General features: G+C 41.4%; 1 protein-coding gene across 1 annotated transcript in view; it reads left to right on the top strand.

Moving 5' to 3' along the window:
• Window positions 1–10,649: 10,649 nt before the first annotated feature.
• kmt2cb (lysine (K)-specific methyltransferase 2Cb) overlaps window positions 10,650–16,228 on the top strand; it is a gene marked incomplete at its 5' end in the record, with an annotated part of 73,789 nt that continues 68,210 nt past the window's right edge. Inside the window, one exon of the mRNA XM_080470500.1 lies at window positions 10,650–10,849. Within this exon, the coding sequence (XP_080326626.1) occupies window positions 10,650–10,849 (200 nt within the window). The remainder of the gene's footprint in view (window positions 10,850–16,228) is intronic.

Here is a 16,228-nt window from a genome sequence, read left to right as displayed (position 1 = left end):
GTGCATGCTGGGTGTGGAGCGTCGCCCTGGAGCTGTCCTCAGCTCGTTTGAATAAAGTGGAATTCAGCCAACTTTCCACAAATGGAGCACGGGGAAGGGATGTCACCAAAACTTCGTAAAGCGTCTTAAAGGTGCTCTCACATTCCCCTGTTTGATGCGGACCAGAGTTCTCCATGGGGACTTTCTGGGAAAGTCCGTTTCGTCTGGGGACATGTGAACACACCCCAAACTCTGTTCCGGATTTTTCAAGCGGAATCTGGTCCCCCTCAAAACACTGTTCTCGGTCCTCTGTCAAACAGACTTTTGACCAGGCGGGGTGAGGGTTGAGCGGACATGACGTGGAGCGCAATGCATTTTGGTAGAGCGAATCTGAAAAAGACGCGAAAAAAAAAAAGCGGTAGTCCTTTAACATTTGTTTTCTCCTGGAAAATGGCATGTGCACAGATGTGGAGTAGCGAGGAAGTGGTTGCTTTACAAGCGATCTTTCTAGCGGGTGGGGTGAGAGGATGGGGGGAGGACGTAACGTGTGCAATGCATTCTGGGTAGTAAACAAACGGCTAACCCCGCATATCATAAGAGGCTGACGCAGAAAGAAAAAGTTGGAAAATAGCGTGCGGGCAGACATGGAGTAGTGAGGAAGAAGTAGTGAAAAAGGCGCTTATTGATTTCTGGTCCGAAGACTATATATCGCAGTTGTTTGTAGCTACCCATTAGCCACGGGCTAACTAGCCAAGCCACCACGGGCTAAAGTGGCGGGACTTCCGGTTTTAGTCCAGACCAATCTATGAGCCGTGTTTCTTCTTTACTTCCTCTCTGGTCAGTGTTTGTGTCAGGCGACAGCGCCCCCAAACTAGCAGCTGTTGTAATTGTGTGACATTTTACAGATGGTTTGGTCCGGTCTCAAAACTGAATGTGAATGCCACCCGAACTTAATGAAGGTGTGAAAATTCTCGTCCCTCCCAAGTGAACCAGGTCCCAGACTTTCTAATGTGAAAGGCCGCCAAGATAGCAGTCATGGAACAAAAACGAGAAGCGATTCAGCAACTGCACACTTTCTTTCTTGTCTCAAATGTTTCCAGAATTACTTTTCGCTCAGCTCTTTTAGTAATAAAAGAGAAAGTTTGTTACCGAGCCGCCATCTTGGTCCGATGTAAATTCCATGAGCAGATGGCCCCCGAGTCGACGCGTTTGTCCAATCAGGTGCAGCAGGTAACTCCGAGCCACGCTACATGCTAAAGAGTTTCAGGGCTCACACACTAGCGATGCTTTATGATACACGTGATTAAGATATAACTGATACACTCATCAACAACCACCTGGAGCGTGAGTGCATAGACAAGACGTTATACTTCCCCTCGTCCTGTACAAAAGTGTAGCCTATGAAGGAAAGCCTCTTTTCGGATGCAATGCATTTCCATGCGAGAGAAAAAAACGCCCCTGGGGACACGTATCAGACGCTCGTCATGTGATGATGTCTCTCTCTTTTTCTTTCTTTTTTTTTTGTCCTGTGTGTGTTTGTGTGCCCTCGCTTGTTGTGCCAAAGAAAACAATCTGTATACAACCATCAGCATTTCATGCAGATGTCTGATTCTCAGTGTTTATCGGCAGATATTCTGATTTTGTGCCGATATCATCGTGCATCGCCAACGTGTAGCTTTCATGTCACATTAATACAGTTTTGTAATTTATTTTTTGAAAATGTCCTAATTGTGTGTACCGTGTTACTTGACTTTCTATAAACCTCAACTTTTAGTCCCATTGACTTTCGGGAGGAAACAAAAACAAACTTCCATTACCTGGGTTTATTGGATCTAGAATGTCCTGTATGTTTTAAGGAAGTTAGAAAGAAAGTGTCGGAAAACATTAGCTGGTCTCCCAATCTAACTTAATTGAGAAATAGTCTTATTTTACCCCTGTCTCCATAAATCTAAACCTCTAGTTCCATAACCTGAAAATCTTCCTAGGAACAACTCTTACACTATTCTCATAACAGAAAAATGCCATTCGTTGGCTGCAATCCAGCTTGTTTTTGATTTCATGTCAATTGAGATTGCACATTTAACATTTTTATACTGGTTGTTCAACAGTGTTGCTGCCTATACAAGTATCTTCATGAATCTTAATTTCTGGTCCCACTAGACTGTGAACCAGTTTATTAAACACCTCAGACCCAACTCACCTAGGAGTCAGTGACAGATTTAGTGTGAGAAAATAAATGTAGAGTGGTTCCATTGGGTTTAAGCTGGGCAGTATGTTGCCATGTAGACTTTTCTGTCAATGGGGTTTACAATAATTCAGTGTTATTTAATTTAAGACTGATCGGTACTGAAGGTATCGGCTGGTGTCACCACTCAAATGAGAAATAGCGTCATTATGTCTTTACCAGGATGCAAATATGCTCATAAATCACAAATACCATAGCCAACTCTCTTTGAGGTCAGTGGCACATTCAGTAAGGCAAAGCTTCCCTCAAAACTTGTATTTAAATGCATTTGTTGGAAACATACTGTACATGTCAATAAAGCTATGTCATTTGAGGTCACATGCAGCTTACTTGCTAAAAGTGGGACCGGATGTTCCTGAAAATGTCAAACCGTGTCACCACTTAATTTAGCAGTAGTGTTATTTTACTTGTCTGAATTAATCTTTCCGTCTCGTCATGCCAGGCTGTAAATGTGACGCTAAAACCCCCACCCTATAAAAATATTCTAAACGTAATTTTTTATGCATGTATTTATTAATTTGTAGATTTGATGTATCTTTTTGGACTACATTTCCGTTTTATCTGATTGTATTATCCGTTTTGTCACCATTTACTTTACAAATAGAGTAAGTAACTAGAAAGTGGGGAAAATACCTAATTCCCAGTTTGACAGCTTTCACATGTAAAGGAGGAAGTTTCTGAAAGCCCCAAATAGATAATTTGATAGCGTTCACCAAATTCTACAAGAGAAAGCATTTTCGATTGACAAACATCATGACACTGAAATTAGTCAAGCTTCACCTGTGTAACGTCGAAAGTTTGCTAAAAATGATAAGTGTTTCTGTATGTCTTTCAATACCAGTGACACTACCAGTTGTCGAATTATTGTGCTGGTGGAAATGTTTATTGGTCCGTTTATCTGCACTTTTATGGGCTTGTTGATTTAATGTAGTCCCAACTTTAGAAAATACAAATTGGAAAATGTATATTATCGAGTTCCCAGTTAAAGGAATGAACCATTACGTTGTACTCCCATTAGCTTCCCCAGGTTATGCTTCTGTTTATAAACACGTCAACAACTAGTCATGGCTCCAATAATCCTCTGTTTTAATTTGTTGTAATAAGATGAAGTCTCCCTGAAATTGTCCAATGCCATCATAACCAAAATTAGAAGAATAAATGTTTTTTTAAAGCCCACCTATGATTAACTGGGAAATGGGAAACTCTTGCAAGTGGGGGGAAATAGATTTGAATGTTGTCAAACTGGGAACTTCCCACTGTTGAAGTGTGACTTTAGGAACTGAATAATTGAGGAGAGTTAGCAGCTCTAATGCTAACGAGTCGAATGAATTAGCAGCTTTAATGCTAATCAAAGTGAGTCAGTAACTGGAATGCGAGCACGTGAAAATGGACGATCAGTGCAAGTTCGCTGTAATTAATGTATCGTGCCTGGCTTTTACACTAAAGACTGCGATCTCACGAGTTTTTGGCCTGCCTTCAGGATTCAGAGCCACACACAGTGTATGTTCCGGTTGCCGTAGATAAGTTTTGAACCAGGATGTACAACTGATTCCACAAGCTTGAACTAAAAAGGTATCTGTTGTCTGATGAGCTGTGCATTGTGGGTCGTTCCAGATCAAACATGGGGAATGAAAGTACCAACAAATGTGGGGAAACCCAGATTCAGTCCTCAGATCAAGGATCAATGAAGAAGTTCGTAACTATGAACAATGCGTAGGTATGCTGATGTGTACGCCTCATAGATTTTCTCTAACAGTGCTGCATAAAGCCTAAAAACTGTGGAATAACAAGATATCGCAGATTTGTCATGGTGAAGCTTAGAGGGCAAGAGAAAGAACACTGTTATTCGGAAGAACAAGACAGACAAATACAGCAACATGTACGAGAATATGGGCTCTTGCCACTCTGTAGTCCGCCATTATTGTCATTGTCTTTTTATTTGTGCATGTGCAGAAGATCTATTAACTGTAGTCATCGTGCGCAGTAGCAGCATTTCAGAAACGTTGCCATGGAGTCTGAGCTTTTTCTAAAATTTCAACCCTGGGAGCCGTTTTCAAAAAGTAAAATTTTCTGTGGTTCAGAGTAATCATTGTCATGTAAGCAGTCACCCAAAAACGCAACAAAAAGTTTTCCGTTTTTACTTAAACGTTGCCGTGTAAACAGGGCCTTAGAGTGGAATATATCGGTGCACAAGTATTTTTTTTTTTTAACAAAAAGCAGTGAAAATAATAGCTGGTGCAGAGTTTTAACAAGGTCTACATCGAAACATCCAAACTCCAGTGTATCAAATGTACTTTTTGGTCTGCACTAATAGAGTGTGAAAGCACCATTAAAATCAGTAATAAAACATGCTTTTAAAGAGCATTTAAATCTGACACCAAACAGCCCGAAGTTTAGCTGTGGTTTGCTCTGTAGCTTCTGTCTATAAAAACGAGCCCTCTTCTGGGTCACTGACACTAAAACACCTCATAACGGTTAAACTACAAAACTCCTCTGACATTGCAGATGTTGGTACACTTTGTGGACTGTAACGTGACAGAATCTGTCCATCATGGTTTACAAACTATTGAGGCCTTTTCTTGATGTAACTCACCAAGTAGACTTTGTGTCTGATCCTTAAGTTTAGTCCTAACGTAGTCTGATGTTTTTCTGTTTTGTTTTTCCTAAACGAGTTTGAAAGTTATTCACTTGGGATTTGTTTTTGTTCCAATAGACGCTATCTGTATCTGATGACTCGTCTGAAGGAAAAGCGGATATGTTTGCATACTGGAACTAGTTTTGCTTTTGTGAACGATGAAGTGAAGCGAAATCTTCAGAAAAAAGATTGAATGACTTGATGTTGGGATTACTGTAGATGGTTTCAGTAAAACAAGTTTAAACACAGTTTGTACAGTTGAAACACAGTCGGCTTTATATCTATGCCTTATGGAATTATTGATGCATGTTGTTCACATGAAATGGTCACATCAGTGCTATCATACTACATCTCTGCTTGGTCACAAGACTGAATTAACTATGAAATCTTGTGTGTGTTTAAAATGCATTTGAAATCATAAACCAAAGGCTGATGCTTGCTTTCACCATGTTTCACTGCAAATGTACAGACACATTTTGTTAGTTTCACTGCAACATCTCAGACTCTGATATGCTTAAACAGAGAATGATCACAAAGTTGCAGTTGATTAACCAGATTACTTTACTCATAATGTAGTGACCCTTGGGTCCGGGATCTCCAATGGGGTTGTTGTAATTCCTGGTGTGGCCCAGAGGCCTTGCCTTCGCTGATGTCTGTCGTTGGATTCAACATTTCCAAGTCACGTGATCTTATTGAATGCAATCTCATCAAAGTCTGCAAAACACCTTTGGGGAATTTTTTATTTTTTTTATCATCATCACATGTGGGAATGGGAAAAAAAAGAAGAAGCAAAAAGCAGGACTATGGACCTTCATGGAATGGATTGGACATCGCTAGTGAGTTACATGGACCATTTCTCTGTGATTAGATTTGCTCTATCTGACATTCTGATGGGATTAGAGGAGATGGTGTAACCCTGTGTGTGAACCGATCAGAGTCCATGTAAACGCCACATCACATTGCTTTCCTACTGTCAAGAGTTTTGTGCTCAAGTCTAATATGCAACGTCACCAACATGCTGAAGTTTGAAGAAAAACGTCCAGAAGACAACGCTGCCCTTAAGCGTGATTGTCTCTTCCCAGTCAGATCTGGAAGACGGAGAATGTTTGTTTTGGTGTTTCAGTTTCTAGGGGCAACAGTGGCCTAAAGGTCTAAAGAGAAGCGAACTTGTGATCAGAAAATCGAATCAAGTGGACTGGTCACCACTGTGGATTCCTCAGCAAGACCCTTGACTCCCATCAGCTCCCTGGATCGCCCTACTGTGGCTGCCCACCGCCTCGTAGAGATAGGATGGGGTAATGTGGAGAAAGGAAATTAATAAAGTATGTCAAAAAAAGAAATGTCATTTAGTTGAAAAAAAACACGTGGAAAATAGATTTCACTTATATAGTGCTTTTCAACTACTTGAGAGGTCTTTATGCACACATTCACACACTAATGGTAGCTGATGCCATGGAAAGCACTCAGTCGATCCATGGTAGCGATTTGGGGTTCGGTGTCTTGCTCAAGCACACTTTAACATTCGGGACATTGGAGGTGGGGAATCAAGGTCAATTAGTGCAGATCTGTCTTCAGTACATCGGAGTAAATCTCGATTGGCATCTCGTGCACGTTATGAACGACCCATGTCAGTGCAAAGCGGGACGGGATTGATCCACTGACTTGATCACATGCATATCATCTCAAACATTAATTTGTCACCCAATCGGAACAAAGTGAGATTCACTAATGACCATGTAAACACTGCTGCTGTTCTACAGTCCAGAGCAGACTTCCAAACTGCCCGAGGCTTTTATTTTGAAGGCTCCATCTGTATGTTAGTGGTAGTGGGCGTGTCTGCCTGTGTGTGGCTTCACTGTAAAGGTTTGGTGGATTAAAAGAGGGTCTGCAAGGGGGTGTTTGAAGGAAAAGGTTGATAGCCACTCATCTAACTAACCCAAATATTTGTAAGTGTTCAACGCTCATATTCTCCTTCCACTCATCTGTGATCCATCCAAGCAGAAGTACTTTGACTTATTATTAATGAATTGATTCCTCCTCTGCTCTCATGCCATCTCCGAATTTCACTTTGCATTGTTAAAAGAAACAGAAGGGCAGCAAAGGTCCTGTTTGCTGTGGAGTGGCTTGTTGTGAGCTTCACTTTCTCTGGGTGTGGGCCAGCAGGTAGAAAACATGCAGAGGTTGGATGCAGATTACATATCGCTGGGAAGCAATATCTCCCGCTTCACCCAAACTCATGTTAATCAAAAGCAAAGCTGATGAACCTGTTGAATTTCAAATGCTTGAACTATAAATCATCTTGGAGTGGGTAAAATGTAATGTTGAACTTTCTCTAGAATTGAACATGAAACACCAATTTTACCACGTGAGACAAAGCTTTTGTGGAATAACAGTAGATATGTTAAAAAGTAAAAGTGTAACAAGATCTTAAGAGATAAATATCACGATTAAAATATATCGGTTTTTTTCTTTTTTTCTTTTCTTTTTTCTTTTTGGGAGGCGGGGGCTTTTGTGTAGTTGAAATACACTAACGGGCATTGGCATCTATTTCAAGGCAATACTGCTGGGGCTTGGTGCTTCTCCCTACTTGCTTTAATGTTTTATAATAAAAGAAATCAGTGTAGAACAAAATGAATGTGTATATTAAAACGCATTACAACTTTAAAGTGAGCCAAAGTGCAAAGCCATGAAATGTGATAGAAAGCTATATACACATTCTCATGGTTCACCTCAAGGGAAACCATTTAACTACAACACATCAGTGATAACTTGACTTGATATAGTCCTAAGGGCTTTTAGAATAAATGTTGGGATATACGAGGGTGCTTTCCATTCAGCTCAGGTTTACTACTCAATGTAGAGAATAGGCATGTTTGGGATAAACCTGATGACGAGGGTACTTACTGCTCCAGGTGGATTATCAATCTCAGCGTCGTGTGTATATATATATATATCACCCACGTAACAATGGTGTTTCAATATTGGAGGCTGTTTGCACCCCAAACATAAACTTCGGGGGTCATGAAAGCTCATTAACCTCATAATTCAACTTTACAAAGTCAGAAAACGGTCAGAATTTAGCATCGTTTATATAATCGTTTATTATAAGAGCCGTATTGAAGCCTTTACTCATGATCTTCAAAAGCCACATTGGATTTTAAATGCTGCTCAGGTACGAGGCATTTTGATCACTGTAGTTCTTTGTAGCTTAGCATTTAGCGTTCCTACACCCTGTATTCAGGCTCAATTCATTCATACATCTTCTATACTACTCTATCCAGTTCATCGTCGTGGTCCTCTCAAGCCGATCTCCGCTAACCGAGGTTAAACTCCAGATGAGTCGGCGTTCAGACTCAACCCATCATATTAATTCCTGAAGCTTTAAATCTTCAGCAGAGTGAAGTAGAGGCAACGTTAGCTTCCCATTCCGAGCGGGGCGAGATTGCAACAGCAGCAGTTGTGCTTTGGTACAGGTTAATATAGAAATGTTAGGCTAATTCGGTTTCTTTTTTGATAGAACATTCATGCTGCCTTGCTTTATTTTCTAGATGAATCTTCTGACAAATAGCACTGGTTTAGCAAGACAACGACTCCTCATTTACCACTGGAACGTTGAAACTGGGAGTGTATATATACTACTGTCTGACTGCTCTCTAGCCCCAACTAGTGGCAGGCATAACTAGAGCACTGACTAGTCTTTCGGGTGCCGACCAATGAGGGGATCGATATTTCACTGTTTTGCTGACCAGTCAGGCCTGATAGACTGAAAAGCATCAGTTGCTCCAAGGAAAACACCATGTTTTGTTGCGTTGCCATTAGCAAATGCAAGAAAAATGGAATGGTATTCATGGAGCCTTCCTGCAAGTCGTCAAGCAGCCATTGAAACGTCATCACCTCAGCTCAGTGTGGAGAAATATTGTCAACATCCCCATGAAGCTTGGAACAAAATGAGGAGAAAATAAGTTAACACCGGGAGTGTTAACATTTTTTCTCCAACATTTTGGTGGAAGAGAAGCAGAAGTTCTGCATACAGACACTTTTCCAGCAGAAAAAGATCTCCTTGTTCTAACTGGGACAGAAAAAAATACCCATCACCAACGCTGCATCATCAAAAACGGCAGCAAGTTTTGAATGAACGACACTGGCTTTGACATTAAAGATGAATTTGGCAAAGTATAAAGACTGAAGTGTGTGTGAACTGGAGTTCTCAGCCTCTGGTGAAGAAGGTGAAGCTGCATCTTGGAAGCTAATTACAAAGAAGAGAAGTGAAACGTTTGCAGCTGTAATATGCAGTGTGCTCATTATCACAGCTGCTGATTCCAGAAGTCTCTCTTACTTTAACAAAAATCACAACTTCTGACTTCATTTTTCATTCAACACATAAATGCTTTGCTTAATATTTGGAGAAAATTTGCCTAAAATGCCATGCTTTTTATAAGGAATAATGACGGTAAGTGTTGTGAGCTCCTAAACACAATTTTATGACTCCGTACATATGTTCATTTTCTTTCTCTTTGGGTTAAGGGCAGGTTACTACAATGCAGGATGCCAATCCTTCGCATTTAAACGATCAAAACAATGTGTACCAAACAAATTATTGATTTGTTTGTCTTTCTCCTCTCGTGCAAGTCAAATGTGTGTAATCTCACGTTAGTGGTTACATGAGGAACCCTCCAGATTATTTGATCACTTGTTCTTGTTTCAGTCTTTTCTGCATTTAACTCTGATGTTATGGACAAACCAGCTGCATCACCTGCGCATTACTTTCTCGCAGTCTGATGTCAGATTGTTGGGAGGTCTCTGAACGTGCCCGTTCTTGGCATGACGACAGGAAACACAAGTTGATCTATCTGCATCGGTTGACAGTTTTCACCTTTGCGTTGTTGGCACCGTCAGAAGGGATCAAAAATAGATTCTTTAAATAAGCCCGACCAATTAGTTGTGGTATACTGGCTTTTACAGTGTATGAAGCCGCCTCCCTCCATCAGCTTCTTATACCTATATCTAAATTCCCATAAAGGCTGGGTTCAATCCCAGCTAGCTTTGACTAAATGCAGAATAAACCCTGGAAACTTACTGACATTCAGAGAGAACATGCAAACTCCACACCAAAAAGCCCCCGAGCCGACTCATGAACTGGGCAGGTTCCTGCTGTGAGGCAAGAGTGGTAACCAATATACAAATGTCCGATTTCTTCTTTTAAATGATCAAGTATTATAATGGCACGTCGAGTATGATCAGTAAAGGCCAAATCATACTTTCCACGTGTCCGCAGGGTGAGCCTCAGGCTATGTGACATAAATATCCTCATTCACCCCGTGTGGGAGGGTTCACCCAGACACCACTGCGGTTCACGGAATGCAGTCCAATTTTTGTGTTCGCGCGGACTGAACTCACCGACTGCGCGTGCGCCAGAGCAACGAACAACAACAATCGACGCCTACTTTGAGGAGCCGGTATCCCATTTTGTCCAATCCTAATTCAAAAGAATATGAAGACTGCCAGATTGCTCAGAACTCCTGGCGTAAAATATCAAAAACTTAAGGAAAGGAAAAGAATGCATACCACCAGAAGTAGAAATATTTTGGGGATAGTTATGTTACGTTTATGGAACGCGTATCTACATGAACCCTGAAATATATAGTATGAATGAAACCATGTGTGGATCTGAGGTCCGCATGCAAGTCCAAAGCGGTCTGCGGACGGATAGTATAGAGGAGCCTTCGGTCTTTGCACCACCTGTACTCCTCCTGTCCTCATCCTGTCCTCATCCTGTCCTCGTTTTCCAGAATGTCATCAGAGGATAACACTGTGGAGCCCTCTGACCAGGGACCCTCGCCGCCCTCCAGCAGTGCAGGGGCCACGTCCACAGGAAGTCCTGCCCACGCTGACAAGCGACCACGTGGCAGGCCGCGCAAAGATGCCGCCACCGCCGCTGCTTCCATCTCGCCCCAGGCACCGCCCTTATCCTCAGTGAAGAACAGAAAGAAGTGAGTTTCCACCAGAAGTCAATCCCGTTTTTTTTCTCGGACTAAATTTGTATCATTATTTGTCGTGCTAGTGTTTGCACAAAATGTTCACGTTTCACAAGGGGACACCAACCACCTGAGCTTCAAAGTAAACCAATCAACCATCAGATTCAATTCACCAGCAAAATAGCTATCCAATACCTTTCTGGCCACCAGTTGATTAAACAGTCATAGCTGCTTTTGCGAAATTGACCCATGATGGTAGAAATGTGTTTTGTATTGCAGTGTTCACCCTTTATATCTCATCTTCCTCCCCTTTGTGTTCTGCAGCTCATTGCATATATGGTCTTCACTTATATAGCAGTTTTTAACTGCATGAGCAGCCCGAAAGAGCATTACATCGTTACTCACATTCACCCATTCACACACAGTTTCAAACACGAACGGAGGCTGCAGCCATTCAAGGCGCTGTCAGTCCATTGGGACAAATATGGCAAAAAATTATCATAAACCTTTTTGTAATGATCAACTTTCAGTTATAAGTGGTGCCTTGTTTGTAAGGCAACATGCATTTGTGGGATGAACCGTGGATGTGAGTCATTCTGTTTCAACCTTTGAAGTCACTAAATCACATCAAAAGCAAAACCCACATACTCGTCTCTGCTCATCCCACAAATTTTCATTGACCCAGTTTAAAACGGAAATGAAAAGGCATCCAACAGTGTGAGATCTAATCAACCAAACACAAAGTTCGTTACTGTTTGGAGCATTCAAGCGGTTTCCAGCTCCATGATTTCTTTCTAGGCATTGCACAAGGTGCCCAGCTCCTCTGTGACTTCCATAGCAACATACAATGCGGCTTAGAGCTGCTCTGTAAAATAATGCCTGCAAGGTTCTTAACTCCCTCCTCAGTCCGCCCTCTCAATCAATCTTAATACCCCGCTCCCAGTGGATCATTTAATCTGCAAGCATCCAGACGATGCGTTAAGTCGAAGGATGACCTGGGACAGACTTCAGCCGCCTCACGTCCGTGACCCGGTCACCACAAAATATGTGCTCAGCTTCTTCGTGTGGCGGTAATGACTTCTAGGATTTGGCCGATCGCTGTATTTGCAACATATCAGACCAACAAGACAGAAAAGCTGATTGGCGGTACAAATACAACAGTTTAAGGGTGCATTATGACGGATTTCAGCACGATCATGCTGAATAAATTGGTATTACAAGTCGGAATGCTTTGTTAGATGCAATAAGTGAAAGATACATTGAACCTATCCTCTGTTGTGTTTTGTTGCAATTTGCTATTAAAACTAGAAATATATTGTCCCTTTATTGCAGCATAAAGTATCAGAAATGTTAATCCTCTGCCAGGTAAAAAAAACTCCTGTTGATAGATTTAGTTTATTTTAAAAACTGAAAATATTATCTAGTGACGAACAAGCTGAATGTCTCTATAAATACAGAGTATAAAGAGACTGTGTGTAAGACTTCAGCAGTGCCACATCGGCGCTATAGGTGGCATTAGTCGGGCAGTAGGATCACTTTCTGTTGATCCTGCATCAGGCAAGTGACTGTTTGTGGTCATTTTGACCTTATCAATCCTGTATTTGTCACCCAATATGAGGCCTAAATAGCATAAAATGCAAAACCATGTCTGTAACAGGTAAAACTTTGAGGGCTGCATTTTAAGGCATGTTGTATTATTTACTATGTATTGGCTGTGGATCAGCTGTTGAAAACTAAATATTTTAATGTGACAATAGAGGGCGTATGGCTCAATGGGTCATTAATCCTAATCTTTGTCTTCTCAGTGCTAATTTCTCCACTGCCTTGTGATTTTATGCAGGTCATATTGCTAACTCGCCTTCAGCTATTGGTTAATCTATGACTTTTATTTCTTGAATAGCTGACCCCTGATTGGCTCAGGCTTTGCCTGGTTTTACTACACAGACGTGTTGGCCAGCCTCGCCTGTGACGCCCCCGGTTTGTTTTTCTGCGAGATCTTCTCTTTTCCTCGAGCAGCTCTCTCAGGCTGCTGATTCTCACGGTTATTTAGCTCAATATTGATACCGCAGTTATTCACCCCATCTCACATTTCATTGAATTAGACCCTAAGCACCTCCAGAGAGCCTCACAGTAAGTTAATATTCAGTAAAAATCTGCCCTCTCCACCAACTCAGAGGTTTGTGGGCTTTCAGCCAACTTCGCGCTCCCTAATTCCTAATAGCACTCATCATAAGAGCTATATGCTAAGAGAGGAGCACCTCTGGTTGGCCTGTTTAAATCCAGCCTTTCAGTTCTAACCACATATACTTCTCTCCCTCTGTATTGATATGTTATCATTGGCCTATTTTAAGTGTTGAAAGGATGTCTGCTTGTGACAAAGGAGGTTCTCTAGACCTGGTTAGTGGGAATTTACTGGGTTTGCCCACGCTCCATCTGCTGGTCAGTCCACTTTCAGAGCTCAGTAATCCAGGCCGGGTTTTCCAGGCTGCACCCTGCTTGCTGGGACTACTTTCCACAGCATTATTTTCACCCTTTTCTTTTTTTTTCTCCCCCTCTCTCTGGCTCTCTCTCCCTCTCTCTGGCTCTCTGGCTCTCTCTCCCTGGCTCTCTGGCTCTCTCTCCTTCTCTCTGGCTCTCTCTGGCTCTCTCTCTTTCTCTCTTTCGCTCTCTCTCTGTGGTGGGACTGAGAGGGGAGGGGGGGGGGGGGGGGGGGGGGGGGGAGTGTAAGTTGTGCAGGGTATGGGGTAGAGCACGAGTCTCCAGCGTTTGTCAGTGAAATAACTGGCTGTCTGTGCACTGAAATATGATGCTGTTAGCGTCGTTATATGTAATTACAGCTGAAGGCTGTGTGGCCGGCCACTGAAGACATCGCCACAGACAGATCCAGCGTGTTGGGATTTATAGATAATGATTTTACATCAGGTTGCGAACATAAACAGGAACATTTCATGTGCAATTAATTTTAACATTTGATTCTAGAGTGGAAAAAGAAACCTAGGATTCGAAGACGGTGAAATGTGGCTCTGCTGCTTTGGTGGCAAAGTGAAACACTTATGTCATTTATGTTCAAGTCTGGTGAAATTATACATTATATTTGCATCGCTTTGGTAATGGACACACCTCAAAATCTCATGAGGTGGAGCCAAATGTAACCCAAATTATCACTCTGGTTAAAAACAAAACAAAAAACAGTTGCTCCAATGTTAGATTCAGATTATTACCAGCTAAAAATCTGTTCTTTCTTATACCTACGTGTCTACCAAAAGCACAATTTGATTTGAACATTAAAAAGGCAGATTGTTTTGTGATAGTGATACATATTACTATATTATTATACTGAGATACATACTATACTTATTTGCAGGATTTCTATTAATTTCTTGATTTCAACCCAACTCTGTTTTAAAATATTTGGTGAAAGGAAACTATTGAGATTAGTTCCAATCAAAAGGCAATTCACAGTGCTTTACAAAGAAAAACATTAATATTTGTTGAATTATTTAGTTTACATCATTTAAGGTTCACTTCAGTTGCCTAGAAAGCACAAATATTTAAAACTATGCATTTCATTTGAACAGAGTAAAATTAAGACCCTTTTTCAAATGATGATTAGTAATAATAATAGTTGTAATGACATTTAAAAAACAAGCAGAATATCATATTGTAAATACGTGATATTTCAATAGTGTGTGCACAAAAATCAGCAATTTCAGCCACTTTATTTACATTAACATGTTGTGAGACTTAGGCCCCATTTCAAAAGAAACGTTTTCAAGTAAAAACGTATAGCTTTGTTGCGTTTCAGTGTCCGTTTAGATGACAACAGCGCCTGAAGCCAAAGCCATTAAAAATGCCTGGGCTCCGTCCCCGTGGAAACGAGGGAAACTCTGCTACTGCGCATGCACACCTTGGCTATCGTAAATAGTTCTTGTGTACTTGTGTGAGTGGATGGACAATAAAAACAATGGCGGTCTCCAGAGTTCCATGACTCCCAGTCCATGTTCTCCTGGGACTTGGTAGTTTTATAGTTGACGGTCACCTGTAAGAACAATCCAAGATGTTTGTCCCCTGTCCATACCAATGTCTGTGCACTCCCATGGTTAGTTTTTCTTGCATATTGTTTTCTGCATGTGTGTGCACGACATGAAAACTAAATTTATATTCAGAATTTCTCCCATTTCTGTAAACAGGCATTGTTTTTAAACCGTTGCTGTGTAACGGTGAAGCTTTTCTGGCAGGAAAATGCAAAAACGATGCATTTTAGCTTGAAACATTGAATTAAACGGGGCCTTTATCCACATTATTATTACAAAATAAAAGAAAACATTCATATTTACCTAGCTGTTGGGACTTTTCCTTGCTTAATTTCATTATTTTCTTTTCAATTGTTCATTAAATGAATCATGTCACTGTTGACTGACTTTAGATCCAAACTCCACATATTCAGCTTCCTGTCACATCTGATGATGATATTTATTTTTTCCCCCGTGTAAAATAATCGATCCACCGTTAACAGGGGTGATGAGTTAATGGGTTAATGCAGTAATGAAATGATTGTTTAGTTTGAGTCTCAGTGTGATCCGGCTGCCTGTTCCCACCTTATTAAGATGTGCAGGTAATTATGTTTGGAGCAGAGTTTGCTCCGGGCCTTGTCTCTGTCACTCTCCTGGTTTTTTTTAGCTTTGTTCCCCATGGAAGTCATTTAGAGGGAGGAGCTGGGTTGGCATCCAGCCATTTGTGATTTCCCTCTCCAGTGGCACTGAAAATTACCCCCCCCCTCCATCCTCCAGAGTTACCCCCTGAGACCTGCTGTTCTCGCTCGGCCTCCGTTTGCCCTCCCCACTTAGCACGCTAACAGCCGCTGTTGCTATTTAATTTGTAGCCATGACAATTATGGAAGCTCCCATTGGGCGATGCTGATACCGTCAGACGTACGGTCGGACATCAAGGGGTACGTGTGCACATCATGCGTGAACATGGGGGGTCTGAATTGCTTACTCGGCATTTTGAGGGAGTATTAGAAATGGTTGTATTTTCTTTGTGTTGCTTTAAATAGTGTGAAGATCCCATTTGACTGGCACTCTGGAGAGAAACTCCTGAGAAGGAGATATTTTTGGGTGCCTCCACAGGGAGGAAGAAGAGGGATATCCTGATCTGGGATGTGACTGCAATAAGGTCCTGCCCGTTGTTGGAGTTCTTGGCAGAACTGATGCTTTCAGTTGTTTTTGTAGATGTCAGAAATAATCTGGACATGAAGAGATTTTCCAAAGTCAAGACAAATTCTTCTTTTTGAACTTATTGCTGTTGAGTTAAATGTTTCTAAAGGTCGTTTTGGTGGGTTGGTGTGAACGTGTTTAATCAGCCCCCTCAACCTTTCAGGATTGGTAGATGGTC

This window comes from Lipophrys pholis (genome assembly GCF_963383615.2).
Source record: "Lipophrys pholis genome assembly, chromosome: 1".
Classification (NCBI taxonomy): domain Eukaryota; kingdom Metazoa; phylum Chordata; class Actinopteri; order Blenniiformes; family Blenniidae; genus Lipophrys; species Lipophrys pholis.
Note: the sequence above shows the minus strand (reverse complement) of the source record. Positions and strands in the feature narration are given on the sequence as shown.